The sequence below is a fragment of the Trichoplusia ni genome, chromosome 9, assembly GCF_003590095.1.
Source record: "Trichoplusia ni isolate ovarian cell line Hi5 chromosome 9, tn1, whole genome shotgun sequence".
Lineage (NCBI taxonomy): Eukaryota > Metazoa > Arthropoda > Insecta > Lepidoptera > Noctuidae > Trichoplusia > Trichoplusia ni.
In genome coordinates this window covers 4869696-4890167 of record NC_039486.1, presented here as the reverse complement: position 1 = coordinate 4890167, position 20472 = coordinate 4869696, and the positions used below count along the sequence as shown (strand labels likewise).

Here is a 20472-nt window from a genome sequence, read left to right as displayed (position 1 = left end):
AACACAATGTAGTGTTTGCCTATACTGATTGCGTTTTCAAATTTAGATTAAAATGTTTATTGTATATACAGTTTAGTGTTTTAGAATCAATATTCTAATTATCATAATAATTATATTTTAATTATTTTTGAGGAATATTCACATGAAATAAAAATATTTAGAAATGCAAAACTAAATATTTGACTGAAGCACTGAACTGACGCGTCGTATTAGTCAATGAAAATTAGTGACAATTATGGTGACTCCATTCTAAGGCTTTTAAATTGAGGCAGATATTAATAATAATTATAATATCAATAAAATCTTCATCAAAGCTATCAACACTTATTAATTATCCTATACTTATTAATAATTATCATCTTCATAAAGTTTGTCTCCAATAATTAGGTCAGCAGTATTTACTTCCATTACCTTCTAGGTTAGGTGTAATATTCGCACCTTCATATTCAATACTTTAATAATAGCTCTCGAAAAAAGAATCTGAAATTCAGAAGTAGGTTCTTGAGCTGTCTAGAAAAATTATATGAAGAGTTCGTTTAAACATTTTATAGGTGTGAGTCTGGCGTCTCCTGGTCGCGACGAACTGGCGCCAAACCCGTGACGTCACAGAGAAAGTCGCTCGAGGTCACTAGAGCGTCGAAACACGATAGTTGGAAAATTCAAGGTAACAACCTGGGAGTGTAAAGTAAAGCGGGATAAGAAGACTTATAGTGAAAATACCGATCTAATGTATTAACGCAAGAATAATGACGAGACAAATTGTTGATTTGGTCACGTCACGAACATTTGCCAATGACGAAATTTTGATAAAATATAATAATTTACAAAAATACTTGTTTTTAGTGCAACGCCAGTGTCGTGTACACGAACAAGAACTCTTATGGCAATTGATAGCTTCTTATACTGATTCCATCGTTCGTTAAACCAAACAGACAGTATTTTTCGTCACACAGTTTCACAATTTTGGTTGCTTTTATATTCCAGTATATTTTTTCTTCACAGAAACTTAGATCAATAAAAACCACGGTCACCTTTCTGCAAAAATATACTATCATTTCCCTCAGAATGACCATGTCCTATTATTGGATTCTAAGAACTACATATTGGAATATTTCATTATGAGATAGGCCACTCCATGCGATCACATTAGCTGTTACGTTCTCGGTATCTATCTAATTAATCTCAATTACATTATTTGCGATTCATCGAATAAACAGAAATGACCCTATATTCTCCCACCGTTATTTTCAGTACGAACATAATGGAAAATTATTAATATTCCGTTTAAAATAACCAAATTAAGGCCGTCTAGTATAATGTGGGCGGATATTAGAAATTAGCCGCAGTCTAAAGTCAAAATTCTAATTTTGATCCAAAATGTTCATAAGGGTAAAATATCAGCCTGTAATATTCAGCAAAAAGCCTATTTTTAAGAAGGTTCAACGAGAGTTCAAAAAAATTGTTGGTTTAATGCAGGCCTGTATTGTCTTTTCAAGAAAATGGCATCTTAAAAGAACAAAAGAGTTATAAAACGTAAGAAACCAGAAATATAATTATGAGCTCTCTAAAGCAATAAATACACGTAATAACTTCATAGATCAAAATTATTACCTTTACAAACAACAGACGGCTGCCAATAGAAATGTTGGAGATTGAGGTCAAAGGATTCATCCCCTACGTGGCGGGGTGCGTCGGCGACGCTCCGTCGCGACGCGATGGCGCCGTCGACGTCATAGTAGCGATCGATACCACCCCAGATGATCTGCAATACATCTCCCACTTGTTTGCGGATTTGGCAACCGTTCCGTTTTAATACCAACCTAATTCGCAAAGTCATATGAAATAAGTGTGTCAGACATTTGATGCTTTATTTTACTGTTTTTAGGATAGATATGTTGTATTGTATGTCTTATATTGTAAATTTATTATTTTTTAGATCTTTTCCTATCCTTTTCCTAGGTTTCCTACCTATCAGCTTCTTATTGAATTTTACGGCGATTTTTTGTAAGATTGTCTTATTATGCAAAGACGAATTTTCTAGAAGATAAATTATTGATTTTGATAACGTCACACATTTGTTGCCTGCCAGTCTGCCGTTACACGTTTCCAGTACAACCCCATTTCGCTTCAATTCTTGGGTGTCGTAAAGTTCTATGGTGGGAAATGTTTATGAGTCTCATGGGTGTAAAGCTAACAACTAACACACTTACACACTTTAATGTGTAGACGCGATGTGCGTTGCTATAGTCTAACATTGATAGATATGGGAAGCAACAGATATAGTAGGTAGGTAGTAAAAATATTTGGTGGTCACCAAGTTCGTCTTTCCAAAACTTACCTCAAATGCAATACGGTTCATAAATAGAGGATCGAATTTTGAACACTGCTATACAATTAATGGAAATCTCCACCGACTAAACAAAGTCTAAACTTTTCATAGATGAGAAGGATTTAACTGTTTCCATCGACAAACAATTCACGTAAAACAGTTACTGTAGCTTCCCTAACCTTTAGTATTCTTCGTAAAACATGGACACAGTAAGCCTCGGCTATATTTGAACGTTGAAATTGCTCTCCAAGCTCTCGTCGCCCACGGTGTGAATCCTAACAATGCAATATTGGTACCTCACGCCGATATTCCGTGAAAGCATACTTCTCTTTCAAGTCAGCCAATTTTCGAGCTCCAGTCAATTATAACTTACTGTACCTGAGCTTTGCTTTTCTATTGAGATACGTTTTAAGGCTAATCACGTACGGCTTTGTCATCAAATTCAAGGAAAACGACATTGACAGCGCTTTTGCAACCCATACTCAGAATTGAGACACACGTCATTTTATTCCTTAACTTATAAAATTTTCTTCATGAAGTTTCGAGACAAATGCGATTACTTAACGTAATTACTACGAATACATGGCTGGTATTCCTCCTTTGCAAGCTATGATATGCATAATAGTTTTTACATACAAGGATCTTCCTAATGGTCTATATTATTGCAAACTCTTTTTATAATTCTGTACCTAAATGGCATAAACGGATGCTATTACTGAGGCTCCGCTGGCTGGCTGCATCTCGTGAATCATGATAGCTAGGCAGCTAATCGTTCGACGATGTATTTCTACTGCCACTATAATGACAAATAAAGATCGAGTTTTAGCAACTACTGTTGCGACCACAAATATGTCATCCAAACAAATTATTTTTCTTAAATATAATTTTTCTTATTATAGGTCTTAAATATATGTGCTAATACAGCATAAGTTCCTTTAAAGGAAATACTCAACGTTTGAAATTCAAATTCCTCGAAATTCAAGGTTGTGAATACAAGAAGGAACTTTTTCCTACTTCCTGAGCTGTCAAGTAAAAGTCGTATTTCATTTGGAGCTGCTTTCTTTGTTAGAAACTTCGTGGTACTCTAAAGTGTAGACGTGGACTGCGTCCTACGATTAATTACGTAATTTATGAGCTACCTACGTACCTACATACCTAATTTATGAGGTACAAACGTACACCTTCTAAGACCCGGTATACTTTCAGGGGTCGTGCACCACTTTCATTTAACCCTTCGCGGCTTGTTGAGATAAAATGTACCTTCATTGTAATAACCTAATGTTTTCCCTATGTTTGTCCGAATACGAAACTAGGGAAATATTGTGGAAATACTATTTCTACTAGTACATAGGATATAATTATGTAATGAAATGGCGTTGTGACTATGTTATTAATATACTAATTATACACAATCTATGCTCAGGACAATGTGGCCAGTGTTGAACAAAGGTGCCTTAATATATGGCAGTAATAACCGAGAGGGACTAATAAGCCGATAATTATCTGGTTCAAGAGCAATGTCCCAATATTCGAAAACTTATTCTGCCAGTTACGGAATATATTGAACCAAAAAATAAGGTTTTCCAACTATTAAAACCTCGTTTCTTTTTCTGGCTGTTTACGGCGTGCTCTTAGCCCCATTAATCAAACATTAAAAACATTGCCCAAAAAAATGGCGTTGGCTATGGCCGAAAGCGCGGGTAATAAATTATCGCCGATTTTAAAACATTTACGTCGGCGATGTTAAATCTTTTATTTCTGTACACACTCGATTTGGACCCACTTATTTGAGCGGAACGAAAATGAAAAACTGCTTAGTAATATCAAGGATAAATACTCGTATTTTTTATTATTATTAGCCAAGTACCTAACTACCAACAAAATGACAAGATCAGTAGTGGCTATAATACTAGTAGTGAAAAAATAATCTAATAAAAATGGATAGAAACGATTGGATAACCGATGGCCCTGAAATAGCTTAGCCGTCGATTTTCTAACCATTTCTTAAATAAAATGAGGAAAGTATAAGGCGGGTTGCAAGTTGTAGGGTCTTATTGGATAAGTTTCAAACCTTTATACAGGTCGGGTAGGTTAAGTTGTAATATAAACTTTCAAGTTTTAAGAGTGCCCTCTTCCTCGCCGCAGCTAAAGTTTGCATTTAGTCAAAGCTTTTCTATTTGATAAAAATGGGATCGGCGGCTTTGATACCAACAAAGAGATGTAAGTGATGTCACTGTTAAGTTTTAATCCGTTTTGAACAACAATCGGGTATTGTATTTAAAAATAAAGTCCACAGGATGGATTTTCAAAATATCTCGGTTACGTATATACGTGACGTCACTTATCAGTATACTTTACACCGACAAGTGACGTGATTATCCTATTCTTTCTCTTCGTTATTGTTTATTGAATTAATAAACTGTTCGACGGTCTACTCAGACTTTTACCTTGTTGTGATTCGACCAGTGTCTAGTGCATTCAAAATTTATGTAAAGTCGTTTTAGTAGCCTTTGTGCATTTAATCAGATTAGAATCTAGTCTCAGCGTAAATACCCACTAGTACTTTAAATTTAGCCTTGATTTATTCAATACTAAATTCAACCTGAGTAACAAACAATTGTGTGTGTTTGTGTTTCCAAAACAAATGAATATTCGTTAAAATATCAGTCTTGTTTTTTATTTATATTTAGGAACTGATGAAGTGACGTTTATTCAAAGTGTGTTTTGACGTCTCCAATTACCTTAGTTAGAGATTGCTAGTTCATAAGCGATTGGTAAAATATTTCATACTGAAATGCACTGAGGCTGGCCCACATAAATAAAAATTTATATTTTTTTGTCAAACTTTATTTATATTATGATCTTATTTGTGATATTTTTTATTTAAAACGAACGTCTACTACTTTTTATAGGCAGTTTATTAGTCGAAAAATATTAAGATAATTTTCCTAGGTTATAAAAAAAATAGTTTCTTTGAATCGAATCCAAGAGTGTAAGACAATTATCAACTAAGCGGTAGAACGTAAAAGATGTCTTACATAACCGGCAAATTTATTTGTTTGTTTACTAAACCTTGTTTTGCCTAATTTATTTGTGTTTGGGTCTGTTTAATATATTAGCGTTGTACTGTTTCATGTCTTCATACATACGTATTTGGCCGATAACATATTATTATTTGAAGGCTGGAGGCCAAAATCCATTTGTTACATCAATCAATCAATGAAATATCTTAAACAATGACATATTCATACAAAAAATTAGACAGAAAAAACCGTTTAAACGGTGTGATACTGAAAACAACGTTGCAAGCAATGATTTTAGCGAGCACAGACACAAAATGCAACCCAAGCTTGTATCAACTAAGTGTTACCCCAATGCTTTGATGGTTCCTCGAGACACAAGTACGGTAAAGCGCTTTGCCTCCACATTCTATTTACCACATCCCGCTGTAATTAATTTAATTAATATTACTATTGCGTGGTATTCCCGGCGTCAATTGGTTTAATGCTTGTATGAGCGCTAACCGCACTTAGTTTATTATTATAAATATATTTTTATTCATTATGAACTTGTTGATCTGTAATCCGCGAAGTGTTGTAAAAATAAAATTGGTTAAAGAAATATTATATTTATAATATATTGATTTAAACGAAAGAAACTGAAAAAAAACGTACTAAAATTTCCTTAACCAAAAAAAATATTTTTCTAGTCAAGGCATCAGGGACCATGAGGTGCAATTGCCTTTTAGAAAAGGTCCGCATTTGTCTTTTGGTAAGTTTTACGGCCCTAAGAGTAATCATTTTATGAAACATTCTCATTTATGATAAATAAATCATGGCTTATTAATATACGTATAAGGAAAATACGTACCTATCTAAACTACCCAAAAAACTGTACTTCCATTTATAAAAGTAATTAATTTGGAAATTGTAATATTATCCTTGCAAATGTTAAATAATATTAGACGCCTACCTTAAATTTCACGAACATGAGAAAACAATAGAATTCTGTTCATCGAATTTTGAATTAGATTTCCCTTGAGTATGTTAGGTTAGATGATTTTATCAGGAACACAATTTGTGAATTTATAACAATGTTCACACCATTATAATGACAAAGTTCTGTCTATAATTATTCTAAAATTTCCAATCTGCATTTTAATATACAGAAGAACTACATATATACCTACCATAAAAAAAACGCTTAAAAAGGACGTCTATAAGATTTAATGTATTTTTGTTGCAAAATGCCAACTAGGTTCCCAAATTTTAATAGATACGTTTTTGTTGAATTGGTTATAGAAGAACTCGTTTTTTTTGCAAATGCATTCATGCATGTAAATAATATAATGAAAGTGGAGACTTAAACATTCACACTTATTTAGAAAATAATATTGCAAAGATTTTCAACAACCTTCAATTAAAAATTGAAGAGTGTTTTTGAAGCAATATACATAGTTTACAACTGAAATGCAATTTGTTCACATAAACAAACGTAAATATATGTACGTATATATAAGTTAGTCATAAAACTCTGAGAAACTAATATTGGAAGTAAACACATGCCGCCATGACACTTTTGTGTTAGCAACTACATCGTGTGAGTTATAATGAGATCCAATACAAACCAAACTATAATTTCAAAAATATTTATATTTATGATTCTACTGTATTTGCGTATGACCTCCAAAACGGCTAAACAGATTTGGATGCTATTTAATTTGTTTGTTAAGGTAGTTTAGATCCATTTATCTGCCTGGTAGAGCAAAGTTCGCCGGCTCAGCTAGAAGTGCTTGAAGTATTAAATTAATTATGAGAGAGAACAAAATAATTATTAGGTACTATCAGAAAAAAACAATTATCAGATTTGTAAGATATGTAATTTCACAAAACAAGCAATAGGAAAATAAATAAATAAGATTGTAACACGATCTAGACGGAGAAATAAATCTACCTTTTTTTTAATTCAATTTAATGCCAATTTCAAAATGTATCAACGAAACTTTAGATGACATTTATCTTGAGGAAATAGCAGAATCACGTCGTCTTAAGATTAATCTTTGTATGAGTAATAAAATATGTGATATTCTCTTCTGTTTTCTTTGTACCTCAAAAACGACGGTAAGATTATAGTCACACAATGAGTCATTCCGCTTGACAGTGACAAAAGCGTAGCATTTAGGCATCAGTGTATAACATGTGGCTTAAGCAAACAATAACTGGGATGAAATGATGCTATTACAATTCGCCTACACGGGAGCTGTTACAATGCATATCCTTGTGATGGAACTATCATGTTTCTCTTGTGCAAGACAAAGCTTTCAGTGATCTGTGATATCCAACGCTGGCTTTAAATTAAGATGTTGCCTGCAAAGCTAATACGAACAACGGCTATATCATGCTGAGAATATAGTAACTTGCTACTGTTCTGAAGAAAGATTGAAGTGAGACGGCGCACTAAAAGGCGTATAGTTGTGTCTTGCTTCCACAACGGATATTCTTATATGTATTATAAAACATGTCGACATTTTATGCAACTGACTTCTCCGAAAAAGTAAAAGTAATGGTAGGCAATCTTTAAACCCTCCTATTTAAAAGAAAAAACGAAATAATGATGACACATATTTTTTCAGTTTCGTAAACACGTTTTAGTAGTCAATGCGTTACGTTGTAGACCAACGCGTTCCCTACATAACATAGAACAAAATACTGAAATATCCAAATAATCAGATCAATTTCTGTTAAAAACCTATACCACAACACATTATTTTCATTGTAACTTGCAACCTAATTGCAAAACGTTAGATACCAAATTAGCTTGACACTGACTTTTAGTGATTCCCATTCACACAGGAAACCGAACTAAATGGTTGGAACACAAAAAAATATAGTCTGCTGACCTATTTTCAATCACAGCTTCGTTGATGGAGTTCACTCTCTGGAAGACTGCAGGTTAGTTTACATCAGCCCAACAAAAATATGGCGGAATCACATTCTGATCTGCTTTTGTTTTGGGTGTGTTGTAAACAGGTTCGGTTGGGGTTTTTTAATTAGAGTGAATTTCGCTTGTACGTGGAATTTGTGAAAAAGGTCATAAAGTTCGGAGGAAAAAAATGGTTTAGAGTGAATCCAGGTTCCGTTTTCACCTTTAAGGTACGGAACCCCAAAAAGCGATAGCAGAATATACTACGATACTAATATCACACCAGTCTTCAACTTAAAGATCAGTGGCAAAATTGTGTAGACATAGTTTTGTTTTAATAAGTAATTATGCAAGATAAAATATACCGATAATTATAAAATATGGTAGGGATAAATATCACGTACTTTATGCTCTATTTTACTTTTATCGCCGAACACCGCTTAAGGCAGAAAATTCACGTTCATTTTATAACTTCCACTTTATAATTTTCCTGCAATGAATAACGAACCGTTTCTCTTCGAAAACTTCATATTATAATATGTAAAAAAATGGAAACAGGCATGTTACGTCATGTAAAAGTTAAATTGTAAATCATCGTATAACAGTGTTTTTATTATTATCGATTGCGGCGCCATCTGGCGTCACGGACCAGCAACATATGTGGGCGACGCGAAACTCTTTGTAGGCTCTACACGAGCTGAGCAAATGCCTGTTTACGGATTCAACCGCCTTTTTCACATAAAAACTATAAGTAGTAGTCGGAAATTGATAATACCATTATTGTAGAATCTTTTGATCTCTTTTACGAACTTTAAGTGCAGTTGCTGGGATTTTTAGAAGAAATAGTTGGACGATTATTTTTCATATAATGCTTTTCTTGCTTAAGATTAGAAAGAGAGATTTATATTGCTTAAATTAAGGTTTAAATAGTTTTTTTATAGAAACGTCTGCTATATTGTCAAATATTTAATTTTTGGTATTTACTTCATCGGTACTTCATTTAAAACGTGTATAGAAAGAAAAAATCCAAAGAAGCTGCTTATTTCATATGAACTCTGATAACAGACCAGCGAAAGAAGAACTGGTTAAAACAGGAAGGCAACAGTGTCCAAGTCTACGAAAAAATATAACCATAATTAAAAGGTAAATTGAATTTAAAATTGGATATAACAAAGAAGAAAATACTTCATCAACATTAGCATTTCGGCCTTCATCTTCCGAAATGTCAAAGTTTTAAATTAAGAAATATTTAAATACGAGTATAATTAAACTGTACAAAAAAGTAATGCCAAGACAAACAAGCTTTGAAACTGTTGTACTGTTTCTGTCAGTTTATGAAAAAATATTAAGAATTTTTAATGATTATCCGTAGTTCAGGCAGAACGAGAGATATTGTGTAAGTAACAATACATTACCCGCAATGGTATATGACTTTTGATACTAGAGCTAAGCGACTCCGCAATGTATTGCAACTCGAACGATATATCTTGTTGTTCTCAAAGAACCTGTCATTCTGTGTATTCATCTTACTTAAGTGCCACATAAAATCAAAATAAATATTATTTTATAAAGTTGTCGAAAATAAGGGTCGAAAATAATAATCTTCTAATATATATAATTCCCGTGTCACGATGTTTGTTACCGTACTCCTCCGTTTCGGAGGAGTGCTTAACCGATTTTTACCAAATTTTATATGCATATTCAGTATGTCTGAGAATCGACTATCATCTGTTTTTCATACCCCTAAGTGTTAATTACTTACACTAAAAAAAAATGGTTTTTGGACGAAATTTTTTGTTTTTATTTTTTTAATGAGGCATTAAAAATACATACAACTAGAAATAATTCTTTAGGCAAAACAACGTTTGCTGGGTCAGCTAGTAGTATATACGCGAAAGTAAGGGTTCCCTACAAATATGTAGGTAAAGAAAAATTGACGGTTGAGTTATTTGTCACACTTCTAGCTGCATCAAAAATACTTTACACTTTACTATACAAATGGATACAATAAATTTATATGAATGGGTTTTCTATTCATATTCAATAAGAAAAAATCTGAAAATCATTGACTATGATAATATACTTCATCTACGGTAACGTGTAATTCAAAATTGACTTTCAAGTTAAATTGTCCAGAGGTTACACAACTTTGAATAAAGGAATTAAAAAGTTCAAACAAACTTTTCTTTAGTGACAAGGATAAAAGTACCGCTGATGGCTAGTAACTAAGTAGATAGGTACCTGTTCCAAAAATGTTCTAATATATTTTTTTATGTCTCCCGCATTGAGGAATTTAATCCTCTGTCGCGGAGGGTGTCACAAACATACAAGTCACATGCACAAAGACACCCAGACTCAGAAAAATCATTGGTGGATCACAAAATGCTAGTCCTACGCTGGGATCCAACCCGTGACACTTAACGCTCAATTGGTTTTGCCTAGTGGTCTCAACCACTCGTCTACATATTACATTATTAAAATTTGCAGTAATCTGTGCCCTTATGAGAATTATTATTGTGAGCCGTTCAGAAGATATGAGATACTAAAAATACTAAAAAATACGAGATATGTGCAATAAAAACATTTCCTTGCAGTCGGGACAAAAACAAAGACACAAAAATTGCATATATATATATATATTAGTAAATCACTAAACTTATTTAAAACATACAGAAAATCAAAATTATTCAGTCAAATTACGTGATAAATTTTTAATGCCAATTCTCATATTTGTCAAATAATTTGATAATTTCGGAATGTTTGGCGGCACTATTTACTTGTAGTTAGATAACAACTGGTTAATTTCAAAGCTGAATAATCAACGGGATATCCAAAAATAACATTCTACATTTTAATATTATCATGTTTCATGACTGTAGGCAAGTAAATTAAATTACAAATGAGCAAACAGGAAGCGGTTATAATCAGTAATCTTCTATTTTAACGATAATAACGCAATATTTCTGTTATTTATTATGCAAAATTATATCTTAGTGTAAATAATGTGCATTGACTTCCAGTGCCATTTAACCATATTAAATATTGTAATATTCATATACATTTTTCTTTTTTTTCTGGAACGAGGAGACTCCTAAATACTGGATCTTACCAACATACTAAAGATTATTTCTATACATTTCAAAGAAATATTGTCAATGAATTTAAAAAGAATCTGCGAAACCGGAAATATTTTCCCAAAAGATATTTTATTTCATTAAGCCGAAGCTTTTTAAGTAAAAATCTTCTAAGAAACGAACACTTCAAATACTAAAAGCAATAATTAAAAGGAATATGGCGGCGAGGGTATTCTCTGTACATGACTCTGGGGGCATACCGTCGACTCTCCAAGTAAGGCAGTTGCAGCTGTTAGACAGAGACGCCGCTAAACGATGAGTCGCTTGTCTCTTTTCTACAAATGCAAGTGTCACTTTAAGAGATGATGGTATGCTCACAGCAGATCGGCCATTTAACCTCTTGACCCATTGTAATAAAGTTAGTAAGACGGGAATTTCATTAGTAAGCCCCGAAGGCGGATCGCGATGACTTAACTTATTAAACTATCGTTAGGGACACGTGACTTGTGAATAGCTTTCAAACGCTCAGGTTGTTCAATCACTGATTTATGATGCAAATAAAAAGCAAATAGCGGTCTTATAGCATTCGATATAGGGTTAAATTTAAACTGTAATTTGTTGAATTTTTGATTTTTATAGTAAACGGCTGTACCAGGATTTAAAATTATATAGATACTAGCTGTTACCCGCGACTTCGTCCTCGTGGTTAGAAGAAATAATGATCTGGATACAGTCAGCTACTCGTGCTGGCAAAGATCTAAGTTCAAAAACAATGAAATCTTAAAATTTAAACCTCTTTCGAAGGTTTATGTTTTCATAAAGTATTAAAAAACAATTGCATTCTTATCTTAATTAAATCAAATCAATGACGCATATTGCTACAGCAGATAATTATCTGCAGATCAGCTATCATTTTTTAATCTAAACTTAATGTTATTTTATACGAACAATTTTTAAATCAAATTTATTGTTATACTCTACAAACAAAAAAGAAATGACCTTAGCAAAATTTATTGCAAGTTTTAACTCTACCTCAAATCTTGAACAGGAGTCGTACATGGGACTCCTGACTATAAATGCCGGTCGCTTTACCAAATCAGCTATCTGGGTCACTGACCAAAAGTTTAAATTTGTTTATTGTATCATGTATATGACACGGTTTTTACAACTTTTGTAAATATTTTCAGTAACAAAACATTATTTTAAACTTAACGTTATTAAATTTTAGTTAAGTTTTGTAACTTTTTTTAACTACAGTTACATTTTAAAATTCAATCTAAAAAAATGGACAAGCGCAGTTTCTCTCCATGGTCATAAAACGTATCTTTAATCTTGATCTGATCATTTTCTATTTTGAGTTTTCTTTACGCAGTTATTTCAATGTGATTGCAATTAGATAATTATATCTTATCGGTTTAGCTATCATAAATTAATCGAAGTGATAGACAGTTCACTGAAACTAAACAGGAAGAATAAAATTTACATAACACTTATTAAAGAAGATGTTATATAGCTTATAAAACCATTATTAACTCATAGTCAGCAGAAGTCTCGAACTCCCTTTTACAAAAAGCGTCTTTTGCAAAAGACTCCTGTCATTTGATAATTTCCGGATTTCCCATCCGAAAAAAGGTAATTACAAGCAAAAAAAAAATGGCATGAAAAAAACTGAACACTTTTTTTTATATACGTACGTAGTACGACTATGTCTATCAGTTGTCTCATACTCATCAAACAAGCTTCGCTTAGTTACAGTCGTTATAGACTAGATTACGTTGTAAAAGTTGTGGAATATTATGGAGTACTAGCTGTTGCCCGCGACTTCGTCCCCGTGGGTAGAAGATATAAGTTATGATTTAGGTATACCTGCCTGGTTTTCACATTTTCTATTATATCTTAGCTCCTATTAGTCGCAGCGTGGTGGTTCATAGCCTAAAGCCTTCCTCGATAAATGGTCTATACAACACAAAAAGAATTTTTCAATTGGGACCAGTAGTTCCAGAGATTAGCGCGTTCAAACAAACCAACAAACTCTTCAGCTTTATGTATTAGTATAGAGTATAGATTATACCTAATGGAATAAATAAATCTATTACCTAAAACAATCGATTCAAATGTACATCATATTTCAAGTGTTAAAACCCCTATCATTAAATCTTGTACAAAAACCTTATTTATGCCACGCTATTATTAAAATATATATGTAAAATCGTAATAGTATGAAATTTTAAACCTAAGTCATACCACGGCACTAAAATTTTATGATTCGCAATAAGAAGTAAGCTTCCAATACATTTTACATCCTCTATTGGATACGTATACGTAACTATATCACTGTCTTTTCGGTAAAGTAAATATTTAGTATTTCATTTTCAATTACAATAACAACGATAAAAGTAGTGTACGGTATAAATTGCTAAGTAGGTGGATTACGGTAATGATTTCAAAAAAATCTCTACTCACTTGAAAATTGGAAATATAATTCTTATTATGGCAGCTATATTATTATAACACTGCCAGTAATGAGATATCGTTGAATCGTTGCTTACACGTTGGTGAAAGCATCACCAAGTCAGTTAAGGCATTTTGAATCTATGGTAGAATAAGGACATAATAATATAAATGCGAAAGTATGCAAGCGTGGGTTATGCAGTTATTTATTTTGATTTATGTCCAAAGGGCTTAAACGATTTTGATGAAATTTGGTATGGAGGTATATAATAATAAATTTTTATTTAAAAACAACGAAGGTTCATTACAAGTTTTACCAAACTACATAGAATTTAAAAACATGGTAACAATTAATATTGTATTGTCCAGAGAGACTTAGTCCTCTGGGTTAAAACATATGTGAGTGGGCAATCCCATTTAGTTTTTATCACATTCAAGAAGCTGTGGCTGCTCCCGATTATTCTGCTATGCAAGGATGCAGACTTTTTACGCCATAATGCGTCAAAATAATAATAATATATGATATGAATCTTTAGATTAATAATTATAACATCCTTAATAGTTTCATATGAATAACAAACTTCTAGAGATAAATTTACGACAAAAATTAACATTAAGCATTAAACAGTTAATACCAACATTAAATATTTAAAATCCTGCCGCGCTTAATATTGGCATAGTCAAAACGCAAAGTTATGGTGGGAAATGTCAAAAGCAGGATTCCCATTAATTTTAAAGCTTTGGGAACAGGGGAAGTCTGCCAAAAACTGTAAAATAATACCTAACTCGGAAACAATAGTCATAAATGAGTCCCAATACATTATTTGTCTTTATAACTTTTCTTCCATTTCAACTATTTTTGTAGGTTATGTAAAGGTTAAAAGTTAAAAGTTCTTCTGAGGTAAGAGGTTACAAAATATGGTGTCTGTTTACAATGGAACGGTTTGAACTTAAAATATGTGCAAGTTCAATTCAGTAGTACAAAGTGATGTTTTGTTTATTGTCTGCTTTATTAGATAATGATTAAGATTGATGTGATTGTTTGCCTGAGGCATCATAGCCCCCGAACGGATTGATCGGCTTCATTATACGTTTGACCGTTTTTGGTGAGCGTGAGATTTTATTGCCGAGTTTTTTTTTTAAATAAAAATATGTATGATCTTTTATCGTCACAGATATTATACGAAAACAGTAGGTACAATCTCAATTTCAAATTTATTTTTAATCCTCATATTTTTTAGTTTTTTTTTTTATATTAATTCCGTATTATTTCATAACGTACTGTCAATTTCGTTAAACAATGGAGATCACATTACACACATTTAATAAAATCAACTTTAACTTACTTTAATATTCAAAAATTAAAACTCATTTTTATTACAAACGATGCTAAAATAGAAAGATAAAAGCTGTTTATATTTTTATCCAACATCCCTATTTAGCTTAGACAAAAACGTAGCGAATACACGTAACATATTCTGTATAATATAATTAGGTTTCCACAAGCGAGGTAACGTTCTTAGTCTAACAAGCTCTGTACTCCCCTTCATTACAGGCAGCATTGGTAAGATACGAGCGAACTTCACATAATATCCTAGAATACAAGGCTAACCAGAGATATCGTAAAACGAGGCCATCTTGAATACAGGAGTAAGATTAGGATTCTTGAAAGAATATTTGGATTTAATTTATTAACAAAACATTATCCAGCCTGATAGTGAGGGCTAAAAACATCACTTGCTAGTAAAAATCGTACTGGTAAGTGACGTCACACGAGATTTTAAATCACTGTCCACCTTTATTTTAGTTTACGAGATCATAAAAAACTTTTTTTGGATATATGTGTATCGCACCATAGGACTTTTTTCTCAATTATCTACCCGATTTGATAAATGAAGTGCGGATTTGGAGATATTGAAAAAATCGACGAGCGGTATCCTTTCGACTTTTATTCAGGATAAAAATTTTATAGATAAATTGGATTATAAATATTGGATGCATATTCATTGGATTAAAATCATATTCGAAGTTGTGCCCGAAGCGAGTAATTTACTTAATTCTGTGGTCAAATGTGCGAGATTCTAATTTTAGAACTTAACGTGTAAATGAAATGAAATAAATACATTTTGGTTATATGGACGATGATTTCTTTTAGTGAAAGGTATGAAATTTAAATAATGGTCATATTTTGTATTGCAATTTAATTGACCCATAATCGATTTAATAAAAAAATACAGAATTAAAAAAGAACTATTCTATTTCTCTTTTTTTTGGCGGTATGCATTACCTACATGAATTGTTTAACAAAACTTCTTTGTGACAGTCATGTAGGCTAACCAAATCCTCATACGTTTAACCAACGTCGTATAAACGAAACGCATTCCCTGAGGGTTGTTTTAAGCAATACAATGCATCCAATTAGTGTCTGTTAGCTGATATTCTCGAACTATTGTGACCCTCCTTAGGCATTCCTGAGTTATATACGTAATAGCCACTTTAGACCACAAATCCACTCACACGATTAACCCGAGCCATTGAATTATCCAGAGCATCATTGATAGCTTGATAATAAGGATATTATATATACAAAATTATGATATACTCGTAGAACATGTAGTTACCAGCATGTATATTTCCGACTGCTAGGCACAGGCTTTTTTACAACCTAGAAAAGTTTATCAGCTTAGCCTTTTCCCAACTATGTTGGAGTCGTCTTCCTTTCTAGCTAGATGCTACTTAGTACCACTGTTTACAAGTAGCGACTGTCTATCTGACCTCCTCGACTTAAGTTACCTGGGCATCTGGCTACCCCTTAGGACGACAGGTCGTCAGATTGTTACAATTCTGACTACCCGTAACGATTGTCAAAGACGTGTAAATAATAGGAAAAGCATGGATTACGACGCTAGCTCACTTTTCAAATTTTTAATTTTTAGAACAGTCATAGAACAAATCCACAATAACACCATGAATTTTGCAAGAGACGTTTTAAGAATACCCAATCAAAAGTTAAAACAAAAATAATGCTCAATACTTTAATTTATCTTTAAACTTAACTCTCGTTATAACGTATAAAGAATTAGACCATGATTGATGAACGAAGGTACAGCCAAACGAAAGTGAAAGAAACGGCACGAGTGTTGACTTCGTCTTTTATATATTTCTCTTGTGATCCCAACGGGGACGTAACCGAAAGATAAATTACTAATGTCTGAGCAACTATTATCTACAAAGTTGTATACTCAATCATAAAATGTACCTTTATAGTTTGCGTCTAAGTAATTACATGAAATTACTCTTATAAAGAGAAAGAACGAAAGTTCTGAGAAGAAATATTACTGTATTTTTAGATACAGTATGTATGAAAAACTGGCCGATACTAGATAGACATAAAAATAAATAAAATATTATGAAAAAAACATCTATACAATATTTCTTTAGCACAGAATTAACAACAAATATTAGCCTGAATTTTGAGTTTCCCTAAACTAACAAAACTCAATTTTAGTTAGTTACCTAGTTGTTATGATTTATAAGTTTTCAATGATGCCATAGTTACAGTTAAATATTATTTTAAAAAAATACATTGACCTTACAATTTTTTTTTTTGATAAATAATCACAAGTACTTACTTAATCATTTTACACTAAAGTACAACGACTTAATTGATTGTGTCTACATTTTTAATACATACTGTATACATTGTGTTAAATAAACAAAGAGACAGTGAACACATGTGCTGTTCAATGGACGTCACCAATTAGAAGTGTTACGACTGAAATGAACTCAATTTATTCGTATTTCGTCGCACGCGCACTACAACCCACTCAATACATTACAGTGCATCGAGTGCGGGATAAAAGTGTGAAAATATTGAAACAGCCATCGTAAAATTTAACGGTTGGAGCCTTTATAAAGGAACGGGAGAGTCAAGATAATAGGATATAAATTCAACCGTTTATATTTAAGTATAGACGTTTTAGAGCTACAATATCCGAACAGAGTAGGTATGAATTTCGTTTGAAATTTGTACGTAATTGTTTTGAATGTGATAATATAATATTTGTAATGTCGTGAATATGCAAATAGGATATTATGGAAGGTACAATTATGGCAGAAACGTACGCAGAAAGGTACGTTGACCCGATAATAACAGCAGATTATTTTCTGGGCTCGGCCAACACCACTCCCAATTTACGACTGATGGGTAAGTATCATGTTCTATTTAATTCCCTTGAAGCCGGCCAAAATGTTATAAAACAATGTGATAAATGTCCTTATCGAGATCTAAAGGAATTTTATGGCCGGATTACAAATTATGTTGTTCTTTGTGTAGGTATTTTGTAGCTCATATTATTTTCTTACAAGTACGGATCGGAAATAAGGATAATATAATATATTTTCAATATCCAATATGGAACAAATAACTTGTAAGTACGACCAGAAAATACTACGCTCATATAATTTATAATAGTAGAAAAAAGGTCATTGCATGCTTTGTTTATAAAACAATATGGAAGTAAATTATATTACTACTAAAATCAGTTGAAACTACATAACATTCAATTTCATGAGATGAAAAATAAAACGGCAATAACGATTTTACACCAAGACCGATCAACCGCGTGGTATCAACTGCATACAAACTAACGAAACTTAGTCAATGAACTCAATACTTTGGTCAAGGCGTGTCTATTTAACACAAAAGACTAAAGCTTTCATGCCTGTACCAAGAAATGTTAAAGCCAAAAATCTGACATGGTGCAAGCGAGACGGGAAATATACTTCGCCAAGCTACGTCTCGTAACATCGTGCCCGTTTTGAGACCTCAAGTAATCTCGTTTGAATCAAAGCACAAATGTGATAGAAACCCCGATTGTAGATTCAATTATGAGTTGCTGCACCATAAACGAGTTAAGCGTCCCAGAGATACAACATCCGTTTTATTTTAGATAATATGATAGTTATAAATTTAAATACATATTTTTTTATTTCCTATAAACGCGTGGGATTAATTGGACTCTTGAATTAACGTACATAATTAAATATGATTAATATAACTACCTCAACGCCATTTAGCCAAAAGTTATTCTACAAATTGACATTTCTACAATCTTTAACGTATAAATAATGCTCAAATGTATGAAAATGACATCCCTGATCGACCCGTCACGCGACTTTAACCTGTCATCTTCATACATTCGAGAGTTTTCTATTGACCATTACGATTGTAAAATGTCATTTTGCTATGGAGCTGGTCTTCAAGATAATAAGAGATACGCTTCATTTAAAGAGCAATTTTTTTGTTTCGAAATCCAGGTTTTCATATGTGATAGTCGAACTGTTTTTGTATTTGAGTACTAAATCGTCTTGTATCGCAATTAATTTGTCTAACATAGGTCGACAAATTCGAAATTCGATCTGCAAATATTTTAACTACAGTAAATACAGCGGATATTTTTTATAACATGTCGTATTCATAGCCCCATCGAGACATACACCATGAGTTTTATTGGTGCGTAACCTCATTAGTTGAACGAACTATAATTGACACACCGGCTGACCTGTCAATTAAATACGCTCATGACCATTATTTGGTCTTTCTCTGAAATATTCGAATGGTATTACGTCATACGGATCAAAATTAAAATTAAATCTGTTATAATTGACGGACAAAAATCGGCACTTTTGTCTTGAAGTGGATCTACGGACTTTTAAATTTCATCCGCGGATTTTTTGTATTCAAATTCGCCAGTTATTGAAATGTTTGACACGCGTGTTAATTAGTTCATCCGATGTATAGCGTAGTCAACTAAAATATGCACTTGATTTTAATCAATTACACATTTACAGAGTTCGTTACTTTTTACCCACGTTAACCACTGTGAATGAAACTGTTTTATTATTTTTAGTGGCAAATTTTTTTGCGCAGTAACGCAAAGAACACTTATAATTATGACAATCTATGACACATTAATTAAACAAAGAATCTAGGTAATATGACATAATCAACCTAACCCATGTTATATTTAATTTACTACATATATGATATCAAACGTGGAAACCGAACAACTTCAACCAAGTATCATTATTAATCTTATCACTTGTCCTTTCATAATAAATTCATTTTACATACGTAATTAAAGTTCTGTAAAATTAGCCGAACATTTCAGCCGTATCCCGGCAGGTCTTCGCAAACTTTTTGGCAACTTAAAATAGTTAACTTACCTGAACAAACTAAGGCGATGAAAAACACCGCTGTCAAACACCGCATGACGACGATTCGAACTTACACAGTACACGACATAGAGAACTTGACGAACGTTCCTTTAGAGAAAACTTTGAAATATCCCTTGACTATGTGATAGGAAACTTTTACGCGGCGATGTGTGGCGTGGAAGTGAATGCGGCAGACTGCGAGCGGTCTCGTTGTGGAACTACCGCGGTCATCCGGCAGGAACGAACTCGCAACCTTTTGACACGCATGCGCGAACCAATGACCTCCCCCCTATTAAAATGATAATAAAACTTAATGCATACGATAAGTTACTTACATGTTATATAAACTATCATATCGTGGTTGAGGATGGCATTTCCTGGGAGAGAAAAATGAAACATAAATTGTAAAAAAAAACCACACTGGTCTGGAAAAGTCTGTGTTGACTATTTTTTATATTCCTGTTGAACATAGGACAT

The 20472-nt window shown here is 32.7% G+C and overlaps 1 protein-coding gene across 1 annotated transcript in view; it reads right to left on the bottom strand.

The window, feature by feature from the left end:
- The window catches only part of LOC113497741 (neural cell adhesion molecule 1-like), a 142237-nt gene extending 121765 nt beyond the window's left edge, over positions 1 to 20472 (bottom strand). Inside the window, exon 1 of the mRNA XM_026877435.1 lies at positions 20005 to 20472. Coding sequence (XP_026733236.1) covers positions 20005 to 20050 — 46 coding nt within the window. The 5' untranslated portion in view covers positions 20051 to 20472. The remainder of the gene's footprint in view (positions 1 to 20004) is intronic.